This window comes from Saimiri boliviensis, chromosome 2, assembly GCF_048565385.1.
Source record: "Saimiri boliviensis isolate mSaiBol1 chromosome 2, mSaiBol1.pri, whole genome shotgun sequence".
In the NCBI taxonomy this organism is placed as follows: domain Eukaryota; kingdom Metazoa; phylum Chordata; class Mammalia; order Primates; family Cebidae; genus Saimiri; species Saimiri boliviensis.
The window spans coordinates 15,717,120-15,733,264 of NC_133450.1; the positions used below are offsets into that span (position 1 = coordinate 15,717,120).

General features: G+C 46.7%; 1 protein-coding gene across 3 annotated transcripts in view; it reads left to right on the top strand.

The window, feature by feature from the left end:
• Positions 1–16,145, top strand: part of KCNK10 (potassium two pore domain channel subfamily K member 10) — a 157,340-nt gene that overhangs the window by 54,169 nt on the left and 87,026 nt on the right. For all 3 annotated transcript variants that reach the window (XM_074392859.1, XM_074392858.1, XM_003940914.4), the window contains one exon: positions 6,726–7,081. In XM_074392859.1, coding sequence (XP_074248960.1) covers positions 6,857–7,081 — 225 coding nt within the window. In that variant the 5' untranslated portion in view covers positions 6,726–6,856. The remainder of the gene's footprint in view (positions 1–6,725; positions 7,082–16,145) is intronic.

A 16,145-nucleotide genomic window follows, 5' to 3' on the forward strand; every position in this document is an offset into this window, starting at 1 on the left:
GTCTCAAAAAAACAAAAAAACAAAAAAACAAAAAACCGAAAAAACAGGTTCACTGTCTTGGTGCAGTGGCTCATACTTGTAATCCTCGCACTTTGGGAAGTTGACTCCTATCACTTGAGGACAGGAGTTTGAAACAAGCCAGGATAATGTATGAGACAATAATGAGACCCTGTCTCTACAAAAGATTACAAAATTAGGCGGGCATGGGGGCATATACCTGTGGTCCTAGCTACTGGGGCAGCTTAGGCAGGAGGACTGCTCAAGCCTAGGAGTTCGAGGTTACAGTGAGCTATAATTGTGCCACTGAACTTTAGCCTGGGTGACAGAGCAAGACCCTGTCTCAAACAAAACAAAGCGAAATGAAAACAGCTTTATGCATGTGTAAGATCTTTGTTAATTCTTCCATTAACTCTGATGGCAGGATGTGTCTTATTAATTTATGTAGTTCCAGTGCCAAACATGGTGCCAGGCAAACTCAGTTGTTTGTTGACTGAAAGAATGAATGGATGGAGTAGTAAAATCTGTGGGCGCCTGAGAAAACGTGAATAATGTAAAATTATTAGGAGCTTGTTCAACCATGAAAAAGCAGATTCCCCCATGTGCCCCTCCATATCACCCACATTTAGATGAAATTGAAATATGTGCTAATATTCTTTTTTTTTTCCTTTCTTTTTTGAAACAGCGTTTCACTCTTGTTGCCCAGGCTGGAGTGCAATGGTATGATCGTGGCTCACTGAAACCTCTGCCTCCCAGGTTCAAATGATTCTCCTGCCTCAGCCTCCCGAGTATCTGGGACTACAGGTGCATGGCACCATGCCCGGCTAATTTTTGTATTTTTAGTGGAGCTGGGGTTTTCCCACGTTGGCCAGGCTGCTTTTGAACTCTCAGCCTCCCAAAGTGCTGGGATTACAGGCGTGAGCCACTGTGCCCGGCCGTGCAGATATTCTTGAGGAAACATTGTAAATGGAAACTAGCAGAAAGGATATCATCTTTCAACATTTCCTTTCTCATCGGTTCTTGGCAGCACTTTTGCTGCCCAATACTCTTCTGGTGGAGCCATGAAGTGTGATAGGCCATTACTTTATAGATTCATGCATTATTGATATGTTATGAAGGAAAGAAATCCACCGCCATTCGGAAACTGAAGTAGTCAATTTCATAGACTGGAAAATATTTTTATGCCTATTTGAAACAAATGTCTTTCCTGCGTTTTGGGATAAAAGGGCCCTTTCCCCCTGGAACTGCTGTTTCCTCTTTTCTTGTTCCTGTACTCTGCAGAACTGACTTTGAAGTCAGATGATTCTCTTTTTAATCTGGCTTCCCACTTTCAGGCCACTTGACCTTGACTTAGCCATTGAACCTATTTGGATCTCAGTTTCTTTGTCTGCGAAGTGGGGCCGTGTGGTGGGCACGAGCATGCGCCTGCAGGCCTCTAACTGTAGGGCCCTGGCTGCTGCCCTGAAATCCACAGCTGGACTTGTACCGCGGGGACATTGCCCTGGCCTCTCCCAGCGAGTGACTGTGCGCAGCAAGGATACCACAGCAGGATTGTTTCAGGGAGACACAGGACTCCTCAGATGGCTGACTTCGGCTCAAGAACTCCTTGATGAGCTTGCTAAACTTCCTTAGGCTGCAGGTGGTCTAAGATACTCACCTCTTCCTTCCTTCTTTCTCTCCTTTTCCTGGGGTAAGACCTATGTAGAGTATGGTGGGTGTTCTAGCCTCCCTGACTCCCTCTCATTTTCGCTTACACATGCATTCCGAATCATAATAAAATCCATGCACACTGAATCCCTTCTTGGGATCTGTTTCTGGGGCATCTACCTGCCCTCATGCAGTGTGATAATACCTTGTAATGAGGACCGAATGCAGCAATGTCAGCAGAGTGCTTGTCAGAGTGACAGGCATGAGTAAGTACCCAGTAGGCAGTTCCGGCTCTTGTCCCCTTCACCACCATCAGCACCACCATCCTCATCACCATCTGGCCAAGTTTGCTTCTTTGTCGGCTCCAGGCACAGAGACCTTCAGTGATTCATCCCAGGTCACATACAAACACAGTAACTTTGTATTAGGGTGAGAGCAATTATGGCTTCTAAGGAGAAGAAAGGGATTAATTAAACACCCTTTAAAAATTTATCCAACTTGGCTAGGTGCGGTGGTTCACACCTGTAATCCCAGCACTTTGGGATGCCGAGGTGGGCAGATCACCTGAGGTCAGGACCGGAAGACCAGCCTGGCCAGCAAGGTGCAACCCCGTCTCTACTAAAGATACAAAAATTAGCCAGGCATGATGGTGCATGCCTGTAGTCCCAGCTACTTAGGAGGCTGAGGCAGGAGAATCACTTGAACCTGGGAGGTGGAGGTTGCAGTGAGCTGAGATTGCACCACTGCACGCCAGCCTGGGGAACAAAGCAAGACTCCGTCTCAAAAAAAAAAATATTCAACTTAAGCACAATCCATATCCTTTTCCAGCCATTGAAATGTGCAATCTTCTTTGCCAAAGCAACCAACTCCATTTTTAGTCACATGTACAAAAGGTTTTGTAACATTCTGCGATCTCTGCCGGTACTCCTGACATCTACACATGTACTCCAGCCAGTAAACCAGGACTGCTCATTTGATGTTCCCGAGAACCCTGTGGACGTTTAGAAAAAAAGGTGGCTGTTATTATTCACATTTCACAGTAAGCAAACAGAGAAACTAAGTCACAGTTTCAAGGTCATGCAGTCACTCATGGGTTTGGGATGAAACTCTGATTTTTGCTCTGATGCTTTGGAAGCTCAGAAATGGGTGGATTCTGTTTAAACTCTGCCCTAAGGGACAATCTCTTAGCAAACTGGCACCAACCAGGACCTGGCCTGAAGAGACCTTTCTCAAGCCCAGTTCTGCCCAGACTCAGGGGTGCTAGAAGCTTGGGAAGCATCCATGATGCTGGTCAATGGAGGAGACCCAGCCCCCACTCCCCTCCATGCTCATGCCATTGCATGTCAGCTGATGAGGCTTTAAGCTAATGTTGCTTGCCTGGTGCTGTGGAGCACTTTCCTTCAGTTGACTGGCAAGCCCCCGAGGCTGGGAGGGATTGGGAGGGACTGTGCCTCATCCCTGCCATAGCGCAGCCCTTTGTGCCCATTCAGCATTAAATAAATGGCTTGTTTTTGAGAGTGCTGGTGATTCTGATGGGGCTTTTATGTGAAGGAATTACCACCACCACCACCACCACCAGAAAACAACATTTGCTCTGCGCCAGGCACTTTGCCAAGGAATTGAGATCCAGTGATTAAAAGATGAACTTTCTGACTCCAAGAAGTTGGTAGGCTAGTGAGGAAGATCGGCATGCTGAGCCTGCCTGGAAGAGCCCAGGGCGACTTCATAGAGGAAGCGGCTTTTGGCTGAGACTGAAGAGGATGAGAGATTTGCAGGCACATGAGGGTGGGGAAGGGGTTACTGGCCAAAGGACAATACCTGCAAAGGTGTGGAGGTGTGAACAGAGCACCGCTGTGTTTGAGGACCTGCTTTCGGTGTTGCTGGAGTGCCAAACTGTTTGCTGTTTGATGCTCCTCATCCATGTTGTCTGTGTGGTGTGGTTGTGCCAGCTTTCCTTCCACCCTGAATTCACTTATTCTACCATCATTGATTGGCTACCCACCATATGCCATGCACTGTGCAGAACACTAGTCGTGCAGAGGTGAGGCGTAGACAGGGTGCCTGCCCTCATGGGACTTTCAGTCTAACTCCTGCTGCTAGTGAAGACATACCCAAGACTGAGTAATTTATAAAGGAAAGAGGTTTAATGGACTTATAGTTCCATGTGGCTGGGAGGTCTCACAATCATGGAGGGTGAATGAGGAGCAAAATCACTTCTTACATGGCAGCAGGCAAGAGAGCTTGTACAGGGGAACTCACCTTTACAAAGCCATCAGATCTTGTGAGACTTATTCACTGTTACAGACAGCATGGGAAAACCTGCCCCCGCTCTTTAATTACTCCCACTGGGTCCCTCCCCCGACATGTGGGGATTATGGGAATACAATTTAAAATGAGATTTGGGTAGGGACATAGCCAAACCATACAGGAGACCTGAACTAAGAGGGCAAATTAGTTTCCTGGGGCTTCCGTAGCAAATTGCCACAAATGTAGTGGCTTAAAGCAACACGAATTTATTATTATATGGTTGTGGAAGTCAGAAGTTCAAGATCAGCCTCACTTGGCCAAAATCAAAGGGTAAGCAGTACATTTTCTTTCGGGAGGCTTTAGAGGAGGGTCCTTCCTTTGACTTTTCCAGCTTTTAGAGGGACCACATTCCTTGGCTCATGGGTGCATCACTCCAACCTGTGCTCTGTCCTCACATCCCTTCTCTCTCTGGCTGCCCTGCTTCTTAAAAGAACTCTTGTCATTATATTGAGGCCAACCATATAATCTGAGATCATCTCCCATCTCAACATTCTTTATTATTATTATTTTGAGACTGAGCCTTGCTCTGTTGCCCAGGCTGGAGTACAGTGACATGATCTCGGCTCACTGCAACCTCCGCTTCCCAGATTCAGGCGATTCGCCTGCCTCAGCCTCCCGCGTAGCTGGGACTACAGGTGCATGCAACCAAGCCCAGCTAATTTTTATATTTTTAGTAGAGACGGGGTTTCACCTTCTTGGCCAGGATGGTCTTGATCTTTTGACCTTGTGATCTGCCCGCCTCAGCCTCCCAAAGAGCTGGGATTACAGGCATGAGCCACCACACCCGGTCCCATCTCAGCATTCTTAATCACAGCTGCAGGATCCCTTTTGCCATGTAAGATAACATTCATATGTCTTAGGGATTGGGATGTGGACCTCTTTGTGGGTCATTATTCTACCTACGTCCAAGGTAGGAGGGGAGAAGGTGCTCCCAGAAGTGATATTTAATCTGAGATTTCTGGGTCAGAAGTAGGGTACACATGGCAGCCAGGAGGTCCCTTGGGAGGCTACTGGGCTGGTCCAGGCAAGATGTGACAGTGGGCTGGATGAGGCTCCAAGGGATGGAATGCAGGGAGGAGGCAGAATGAATGGGAAATGTGGGCAGTGGGAAAAGAAAGCCACACTAGGCAAGGCTCACCTTCTCTGCATCAACAGTAGCAAGGGGGAAAGTGAATGCAGCGTCTTTAGGGAAAGGTTAGCAAGAACATCATACCCAATTTGCTGATTCTAATATATAGATCTTTTGATCCAAGATTCCAGACAATTTTGCGTTCATGTAAATCTGAGGGAAATTTAACACGGAGTGATTTTATTGGATTGGATATGCCATAGAAGACTGATGTTCAGCTCAGTTTCCAAAGAGAGAAACTGATTTCTAGGGTCTAGGAGGAGAGGCAGATTTTTGCAAACTTAGATTCTTCTAAGCCACCACCCTGACAGCCAGGCGTTTTGAACAGGGAGTGACATAGCCTGCTCTTTGACTTTTCCAACAGTGATGGAGCAGTTTAACCCCCTGCTGGGGTGAGACTGTTTACCCCACTTAGGTAATTAGGTTTGCCGTCTCCTAATACCTTATTTACACAACAGCCAGCCTTCACCATGACAGAGACATAATAAGAATTCAAATAATAAAGGGAGAATAAAACTGAAATACAGTGGCTGTTTCTTGCTGCACAAGACATTTCTGTGATGCATGATAGCATTGCGTGTGCGTCACAACCCCAAACTTCCTGCCATCGCAGAAGAGCCTCCAGCTGGACCTATTTATTTCCAAGGTAATGAAATTGCCCTGCAGAGAACAGGGACCTTAGAGAATTCTATGTGCTTAGAAAACCAGGCGACATTTTCTTTCCAATGACATGTTATTGGAAAGCTACAGAAGAAAAGTTCTATTACTAATAAATCAGGAGTGGCTATGCCTAAGTCATATCTTCTATTAAGATATAACAAGCTCATCCTTTTTTCCTTTGTTTTGTGACAAGAAGACTTTTTTTTTTTTTTTTTTGAGATAGAGTCTTGCTTTGTCACCCAGGCTGGAATGCAGTGGCACGATCTTGGCTTATGGCAACCTCAGCCTCCCGGGTTCGAGCAATTCTCCTCCCTCAGCTTCTTGAGCAGCTGGGATTACAGGTGCATGCCACCACACCCAGCTACTTTTATACTTTTTGTAGAGATGCGTTTCACCATCACCATGTTAGCCAGGCTGGTCTTGAACTCCTGACCTTGTGATCCACTTGCCTTGACCTCCTAAAGTGCTGGGATTACAGGTGTGAGCCACTGTGCCCGGCCACTGAGAGGACTTTTGAAGTCTCTAGATGATCCTTTCTTCTCTGCTCTTGGTATCACCAGCCCTTGGTACGTGGATAGAGTGGTTGGGTATCCCTCTCCTATTTACTTCCTCTCCATGTTCAACAACATGTTTGTTTTTAAATATGGTGATTTGTTGTGTTCCTTACACATTGTTTCAACAAGGAAGCTAAGGGAGGAGGTGAATTATAAATAACAGTTTGGACCCTTGTAGAAAAATGTAAGCATTTCAAACTCAATTTATACTTTTTTTTTTGAAACTGGGACTCCTGATGCTTATTTTTTAAAACTCAAATGGGTACCTAGCAACTGATCAAATTCCCTAACTGCAGGCTTGTTGAACAACTGTTTAATCCTCACATTTGAAAGCTGGCTCAAAGAAGACATCTGTACTTTGTTTCTGACACGTTTTGTGTTTATTTATAAACAAACTCTCTTCTTCTCTGTCCCCTATCCTGAATCCTCAGTGGCCGTTCCCGCAGCAGCACCCGTGTGCCAGCCCAAGAGCGCCACTAACGGGCAACCCCCGGCTCCCGCTCCGACTCCGACTCCAACTCCGCGCCTGTCCATTTCCTCCCGAGCCACAGTGGTAGCCAGGATGGAAGGCACCTCCCAGGGGGGCCTGCAGACCGTCATGAAGTGGAAGACGGTGGTTGCCATCTTTGTGGTTGTGGTGGTCTACCTCGTCACCGGCGGTCTCGTCTTCCGGGCATTGGAGCAGCCCTTTGAGAGCAGCCAGAAGAATACCATTGCCTTGGAGAAGGCGGAATTCCTGCGGGATCACGTCTGTGTGAGCCCCCAGGAGCTGGAGACGTTGATCCAGGTGAGCAGGGAGTGCATCCACCAGAGACCAGCTGGTGGGGTGGATGGCAGTGTTGGCTTTATCCTTCTGGATCTCTAGTCTTGCCTTCAGTTGAGAGGGTCCTGGTGGTCAGGGAAGTTCTCTCTGGGAGGTGACGTGTGAGCTGAGACCTCCAAGAAGCGATGGTGAGGCAGGTGACAGTGTGGGGGAGGGAGGGTCTGTGTCCTGCATCTGCTTTGGGTGAGTGGCCAGAGGCCGCAGCAGGCCAATGTGCTTTGGATTTTCAAGTTAAAGTCCACCTTTGTGTGCTGATTAACTCCTTGGTTCTGAACTCTCTGTGGAATGCTGGGATAGAACTCAAAGAAGGAAAGAATTTTAAATATGTGGATTTAGACTAAGCAGGGTTACATTAACCTGCCCAAGGTCCATGAGGCTGAGGTAGAGAACAGCTCACCAGGTGTGCAGGTGAAGCAGCTGTCAGTGGCCTGAGACAGTCGTTTTAGTGGATTTATGGGGCTGAAATAATATGAATCACAGTAGTAGTAATCATCAGGTTTGCTGTTTTTGAATACTTGTTGTGTATCAGGCACTGTACTAAGGCCTTTTCCTACCCTGGATATTAAGGAAAAACTATCCATGAGAAAACGCAAGCAGACAACTTGAATTGCAGCATTAAGAAGCACGGCAGGCCGGGCGCGGTGGCTCAAGCCTGTAATCCCAGCACTTTGGGAGGCCGAGGCGGGTGGATCACGAGGTCAAGAGATCGAGACCATCCTGGTCAACATGGTGAAACCCCATCTCTACTAAAAATACTAAAAATTAGCTGGGCATGGTGGCGGGTGCCTGTAATCCCAGCTACTCAGGAGGCTGAGGCAGGAGAATTGCCTGAACCCAGGAGGCGGAGGTTGCGGTGAGCCGAGATCGCGCCATTGCACTCCAGCCTGGGCAACAAGAGCGAAACTCCGTCTCAAAAAAAAAATAAAAAAATAAAAAAAAAGAAGCACGGCAACACTTCTGGGCGATGGGTGAGGGCTTGGCAGGGGTGGGCTGTGGTGGTGAGGGGCTGTAGGAAAGCCAGAGAGTCATCGATGGGGCTGTGGTGCAAGGGACTAGATCAGGAGAGTTGAGAGGCCTGGGAAGCCAGAGAGAACAGCAGTTCTCACGAGGAAGAAAGGGAAATGGTAGAGAGCCCTGCTGGAGGGCTTCACCTTGCACGTGAAGGAGGAAGGCTGCCTCTGAGGAGGCAAAGAGTGGGTTTTGGTGGAAGGCGGTGACATTTATGGAGGTGAGAAAGAGTCTCATCTTTCTGGGGGCGCTAAAGTTTGGAAGGCAGAGGGATGGAAAAGATAGCTTTCTTCAGTTCTGGCTCCGGGATGACACAGGTGAAATTCTAATGGCTGCAACAACCCAAGATAGTGTAGGATTCACAAATATGGGCTGTTTTATTATTTATTTATTTTCTACCATACTAACAGAGTGAGGGAATCCTGACGCTACTTATGATCTGGTACCTTCATAGCAAGCATATTCTTGTCAGTTAGTTTTAATAATCTGACTTGGTTCTTTAATAAATAGAAATACAAATTCTTCCCTTCCTGGGAATAAATATGATTTCATAACTATACCCTAAAATTCTTCTTAAAAACTAAAATGTTGAAAATCCAGGGCAGTATTTCATATAACTGTTTCATAGGAAGTCAGTTCTCTGAATGGCTTTGTCTTTTTTTTTCTTTTTCTTTTTTGAAACAGGGTCTCATTTTGTCATCTCAGGCTGGAGCGCGGTTGTGTGATCACAGCTCACGGTGGGTTCAACTTCCCGATCCAGGAGGGCTCAATTGATCCTTCCACCTCAGTCTCCAGACTAGCTGGGACTACAGGCATGTGCCACCCTGCCTGGCTAATTTTTGTATTTTTTGTAGAGTCAGGGTTTCAACATGTTGCCCAGGCTGATCTTGAATCCCTAGGCTCAAACATGCCACCCGCCTTGGCCTCCAAAAGTGCTGGGATTACAGGTGTGAGTCACCATGCCCATCCCTTTTTTTCTTTCATGGGAAAATGCTACCACATTTGTGGTGATGAGATTGTTGTAGTAATCAGTGCCAGATTTAAAGCCTCGCATGCTATAGAGAATGGAAGAAACAATTCTGGAGTAGTTTTAAGTAGGAGTATAATTACATTTATACACATTGTTGTGATACGTGGCAGGATCCTTTCCAATTAGTTGCAATACATGTAATAATAACCTAATTGGTGATCTAAAGTGAATCTAATATCCTGCTTGAATTTTGCTTCTTTAGGCAGTGAGATCTTGAAGACAAGGACCACATTGTCTTATCTTTGCCTCTATGTGTGGTTTATGCTTTGCTTTGGCTATAATTATTGCCCAGTAGATAAATGTTTTTAGAGCAAGTAAATTGCACAGCATTGGTGATGTCAGAAGCTATCTGAGCTTATGCATGCATTTGTTGACTAATTCAGCATCTCCGTATTGCCCATTCTTTAACCCCCTTCTTTATGAGGGAGCTCAGAGACCTGAGTGAAGGACAGGGTCGGGGAATGTGGAGCTCCTAATTCTGATGCTGCCATGAAGACCGGTGCCCTGTTTGACCTCAAAGATTTCTCTGTGAAATGAGTGATGTGTGTGCATGTGTGTGTTTGTGTGAATGTGTTTGCACATACACATGTGTGTGTTCCTTTAAGAGAATTTTATAATTTAAGAAGCTGCTCTTTATTAGGTACCTGTTATGAGCTGGGTATCACATACCCATTATCTCATGTAATCTTATCAACAACACTCTAAGTTCATATCATGATCCTTATTTTACAGGTGAAGAGGTGAGTAACTTTCCAGCCCCAGAAACGGTAGAGCTGGTATTCAAAGCAAGGTTGGACTGACTGTACACTCTCTCATCCAAATAGTCTACAGGCCCTTTAAGTAGGTCTTGGTTTATAATAAGCTCCAGTCTCTCTTAAACACGCACTTTATGTTGAATGTTGTATTAGTCCATTCTCGCATTGCTATAAAGAACTACCTGAGACTGGGCAATTTATAAGGAAAAGAAGTTTAATTGACTCACAGTTCCTCAGACTGTACAGGAAGCATGGCTTGGGAGGCTTCAGGAAACCTACAATCATGGCAGAAGACGAAGGGGAAGCAGGCATGTCCTGTATGGCTGGAGCAGGAGGAAGAGAGAGAAGAGGGAGAGGTCTTACACACTTTTAAACAACCAGATCTCTATTGGGCATGGTGGCTCATGCCTGTAATCCCAGCACTTTGAGAGGCCGAGGTGGGCGGATCACCTGAGGTCAGGAGTTCAAGACCAGCCTGGCCAACATGGTGAAACCCCTTCAGTACTAAAATTACAAAAATTAGCTGAGCGTGGTGGTGCACACCTGTGGTCACAGCTACTAGGGAGGCTGAGGCAGGAGAATCACTTGAACACAGGAGGTGGATGTTGCAGTGAACTGGACTCCATGCCAGCCTAGGTGACAGAGCATGACTCTGTCTCAAAAAAACAAAACAAAAAAACAGATCTCATGAGAACTCACTAACCATCACAAGAACAGCAAAGGGGAAATCTGCCTCCATGACCTAATCGCCACCCTCCAAGTCCCTCCTCCAGCACTGGGGATTACAATTCAACGTGAGATTTGGGCAGGGACATAAATCCAAACCATATCAAACACTTTCCAGAATTTTAGCATCAAAAAGCATAAGATAGCCAGTGTGGTGGCTCGTTGCTGGTGATCCCAGCAGTTTGGGCGGCCTAGGCTGATGGATTGCTTGAGCCCAGGAGTTTGAGACCAGCCTGAACAACATGGAAAAACCCTTTTGCACAAAAAGTACAAAAATTAGTTGGGTATGGTGGCACACACCTGTAGTCCCAGCTACTTGGGAGGCTGAGGTGGAAGGATCACCTGAGCCCGAGAAGTTGAGGCTGCAGTGAGCCGTGGTTGTGCCACAGTACTCTAGCCAGGGAAACAGAGTGAGACCTCATCTCAATAAATAAATCATTAGAGTTCCTGGCTGCCTATCAAGAAGCATTTCTGTTTCTTCTCCCTCGACACATTGAGTATCAGTCCTGGACCTGGGTTGCTTTCAAATCTCCATCTACTATGACTTCAAGTTTCCTGCTTGTGTTTATCTACAGTCTTTTTCACAATATAAGTTAAGCAGGTTTAACTGCTGGAACTGTGTCAAATCATTGCACCAAATCATTTGCCTTTCAGTTCGCTGATACCTTCACAAGGATGAAAGTGTCCACTCTTCAGACCGGGGAGCTTTCTCACACTTTATGCCTCTGAGCAGCACTGTATATAGTGATTGCAAGAAACACAGTACTTAAAAATAGTCTGTCTTCACATCTGGAAGGGTTTTCAGTGTGCTGTGTTCTAAGCTGGAAAGATAGCATTATTGTATCTTACCCAAGTCTGAAAGGAGTGACAGGTGGGTGGAAAGTAGATTGAAAGTATTTATTTCATCATGTCTCCTGGCTGGATTGAGCGAACCCCTCATAAAGCCAAGCTGGAAGGTGTGCCTTCATATTACCAATAACAAAGATAGGTACCCAGAACAGCATGATGCCCTCCCAAATGCCTGGATAACCTAGAAGAGCCGTAGCTCTTAGAGCATAGTGGGGAGGGATTCTCAGACAAGTAAGCCACTTTATGGGGTACCGTGGGACTCCAAAGGAGAGTGATGGGCCACTGTCCCTAAAGCTAAAGAAAGATGGGTTGCTGTTATGGAGGGGGCATTCTCGTCTATCAATTTATTTAGTCACTCGTTCATCTCTCCACCCATCCACTTATTCTCAGAATTGCTGCTGAACTCCTGCTGTATCAGGTAACGTGCCAGGTGTTTGGGATAGAAAGAAGACACGGCTGGGCACGGTGGCTCACACCCGTAATGCCAGCATTATCATACATATCAGCCTCAGCATTTGGGAGACTGAGGTGGGCAGATCACGAGGTCAGGAGTTTGAGACCAGCCTGGCTAACATGGTGAAACCCTGTCTTTACTAAAAATACAAAAATTAGCCAGGCGTGGTGGCAGGTACCTGTAATCCCTGCTACTCAGGAGGCTGAGGCAGGAGAATCGCTTGAACTCGGGAGGTGGAGGTTGCAGTGAGCCGATATGGTGCCATTGCACTCCAGCCAGGGCATCAGAGAGAGACTGTCTCAAAAAACAAAACAAAACAAAACAAAACAAAACAAGAAAAAGAAAAAAGAGAAAAAAAGAAGGAGACACACCTTGAACACCTTAGTCACCTCTTGTTTCTTTATCAATAGAACATGGCCTCAGGGTGTTGAGAGGATTAAGTGCAGGAATTCATGAGAAAGGCTTTGAACTGTGCTTGGCACATGGTAGGTGCTCACAAAAGGATTACTGCTGCTTCTGTTGCTGCTAGTGTTCTTAGTATTATTCAGGAAGCTCAGAGTTTCAAGCAGTGGTTCGTCATGGGCTGGGGTGGGGCCACTGGCGAGGGGATGGTCGCCGCTAGGGGGCATTTGGCAATGTCTGGAGTCATTTTTGGTTGTTACAGCTGGGGAGGTGCTGTGGACATCTAGCGGGTGGAGGCCAGGGATGCTGCCGGACATCCTACAATGCACAGCAGAGACCCCGCCCCCGAAGAATTATCCAATTTAACAGGCTAGTAGGTGGAGAAGCACTGGAAGAAGAGGCATGTAAACCAATCATTACAATCTGTTGGAACAGAGCTATCTGAAAGATGTCAAAAAAAAAAAAAAAAAAAAAAAAAAAAAAAGAAGCCCTATTGAAACAAATAGAACGGAGAGATTGTTTTGTGGTTACTTATCTCCTTCAGTCCCCAAGCTGTTCTGTAAGGATAGTCTTAGATGCCCACACAGAGAGGAGGAGGTGAGGTGGCAGGAGGTGATGGCTCAAGGTCACCCTTAGAGCATCTTTCTTTTAAGGCTGCTGTGAGGATTAGGTAAGACCAAACACAAGTGCTGGACCTAGTGCCTATCTCAGGGAAGCCCTCTGTACACGTTCAGATGAAAATAGTATTGTTCACAGAACTAAATTTTTCCTTGGTCCACACCCCTCTCCACCTACTGGCCTATTTCTCTGCTCCTTGTTACAGAGAAACATCTAAAACGAGTTGTCACTGCCTCTAGTTCCTTATTTCCCATTTTCTTCTCCACCCAATGCACACTGCCTTCCTATTCTCGCCATGCCACTGAAACCTCCCTCTTGAAGGTCAGCAGTTGACATGCATGTTACCAACCCAGCCAGCATTTCTCTGTCCTCATCTCATGTGGTCTCTCAGCTGCACTGAACACAGACAGCCACATCCTCCTTGAAACGGTGGTTTCTCTGAATCCAGGGTGCCACCCTCCCTGGGTTTCTTCCTTTCTCTCTGGCTGCTTCTCAGTCTCTGCTGATTTCCCCTTCAGCTCCACTTTGAGATGTCCAAGAGCCTCACAGCTTCATTTGTGAGGCCCTTCTTTCACCTGGCATCTCATTCAATCCTGTGGCTTTAAATGCCATCTGTAGGCTAGGCACAGTGGCTCATGCCTGTAATCCCAGCACTTTGGGAGGCTGAGGCGGGCAGATTGAGGTCAGGAGTTCAAAAAAAAAGGAAAAAAAAAAAGTGGCAGATCCAGGGTTTACTGCCAGGCAGTCTGACCACATAGCCCAGGCTCCGAACTACCATGACTGGAACAGAAACACGAAATCGGGGAGGGACTTGTTGGGTAGGCCATGGTTGGAGGGTATCTCAATGGCTTGCATGTGGCCCATGGGGAAAGGCTAGCAAGTTTGTGGTGATAAGAACATTATACTGATCAGCGCCAGATCTGAGGCATTGTCAGTGGTCAGAATGGCTTGAACTGAGAAGTTTGAGAGGACATGGAAATGCGGCTGGGAAAGGGGTCATGGGAGCTGGACTGAGGAGGTGCCTAGAGGGCGTTTATGTTGTGGAATGTCGAGAGTCACTGAACGCTTTAAGCCAGGCTTGGAAGATGGAGATTGCCTGCAGAAAAAACCTTTTAGCAATGAGGAAGTTGGGTTGGAGGAGGGAGAAACTGGAAGAAGGAAGACCAGTTAGAATATTGCAACATCACAGGCGAGAGATGCTGAGAGATAGAGAAAATGCTACATTGAAGAGAGTTGATGCTGGGCGTGGTGGCTCACTCCTATAATCCTAGCACTTTGGGAGGCCGAGGTGGGCGGATCACCTGAGGTCAGGAGTATAGGACCCAGCCTGGCCAACATGATGGAACCCCGTCTCTACTAAAAATATAAAAATCAGCTGGGCATGGTGGTGGGCGCTTGTAATCCCAGCTACTCAGGAGGCTGAGACAGGAGAATTGCTTGAACCTGGGAAGCAGATGTTGCAGTGAGCCGAGATCACACCATTGCATTCCAGCCTGTCGACAAGAGCAAAACTCCATCTCAAGAAAAAAAAAAAAAAAAAAAAATTGACAAAGAAAACTTGAAAATTACTCATTCCTTGGCACATATACACCATGGAATAGTATGCAGCCATAAAAAAGGATGAATTCACATCCTTTGCAGGGACATAGATGAACCTGGAAACCATCATTCTCAGCAAACTGATGCAAGAACAGAAAAGCAAACACCACATATTCTCACTCATAGGCGGGTGTCGAACAATGAGAACACGTGGACACAGGAAGGGGAACATCACACACTGGGGTCTGTTGGGGGCTGGGGGGCTAGGGGAGGGATAGCAGGGGGTGGGGATATTGGGGAGGGATAACATTGGGAGAAGTACTTAATGTAGGGGATGGAGAGATGGAGGCAGCAAACTGCCATGGCACATGTATACCTATGTAACAGTCCTGCAAGATCTGCACGTGTACCCCAGAACTTAAAGTATAATAAAAAGAAAAAAGAAAAACAAAGAAAATTACTATTTCTCATTTAGCAAAGATTTCTGGGGTGCCCACTTTGTGCTCCATATCCCTTCCTGGCCTGTAGCCCCTGCGACTCTGGAGTTAATCTTCCTGTGTGAAATCCTATTCCACTTAATGAGCTGTGTGACTGGGCAAATATCATAGTCGCCCCCGGCCTCCGCTGCTCTTCCGTAAAATGGAGATTGTGATAATAGTGTCCACCTATTAGGGTGGTCTTTTGGTTAAACAAAAGAAGCTCAATAACTTTGAGTTCTGGTTATTGCTGCTGCTTATTTGTTAGGAAAGGAGGAAAAACAGAAACCAGGAAACTCCTAAATGGTGTGCATTCTGGAGTTCTGCTAAGGGAAAGAGAAGAAGGTGTCTCAAATGCCCTTTGGGCTGCAAACCCTACGTTTTCTAACAGAGAAATACGACTTCTGCTGTTCAAGTGCACAGTGCCCTTCACAGAAGTCGCTCCCCGAGCGCTGGGCTGGGCTGCTCACACCACGACGCTCTGTCTTTGTGGCTCGAGCCCAGGGAAGCAGCACAACAAGTTTCTATTCCATTCAGAGGGTTGACTGTGGGCGTCTAGAATGCCATCTTTATCCTAAGCCTTACTGGGGACTTGCAAGCTCACATTTATCAAGTAGACACCAGGGCCGGCTCCACTGATCTCTGTACCCCCAGTTCTCTGATTGGTTTGAGATACAGCTTTAGAGAACCCGAGGGACCCAGTTGGCTCAGGCAGCCTTGAAGGAGCAGGTTGCCTGACCCGTGGAGTGACCATTGATTCCCAGGTGAGACTGAGTGAGCGGGTTATATCCCCAACGCCTGACTGTGATTAGACCCTAATGAGGTATGTGGATCTTCAAGGGGAAGGGCCAGGCCCCTTTAATTAGGACCCTTCTGAACAAAGGAGACAATGACGCTAATCCCAGTTCCACTAGGACTGAGTTTAATGTCCTAGGGCGAGCTGCTTAACCCGAGCTGGGACCCAGCAGTTCAGCTCATAAGGACACAAAAGATGCATCCATCTCTAGAATCTTACCCCTGAGATGTGAGGGAGTGTGCAGATGATTGTAACCGGGAAACTTCCTGCAGAGCTGGCGTAATCATAAAATACAGTGACCACTTACTGGTGTTTACTTTCCTCTAGACTCTGTTCTGAGCGCTTTAATCCTCTAGCTCATTTAACTCTTGCAAG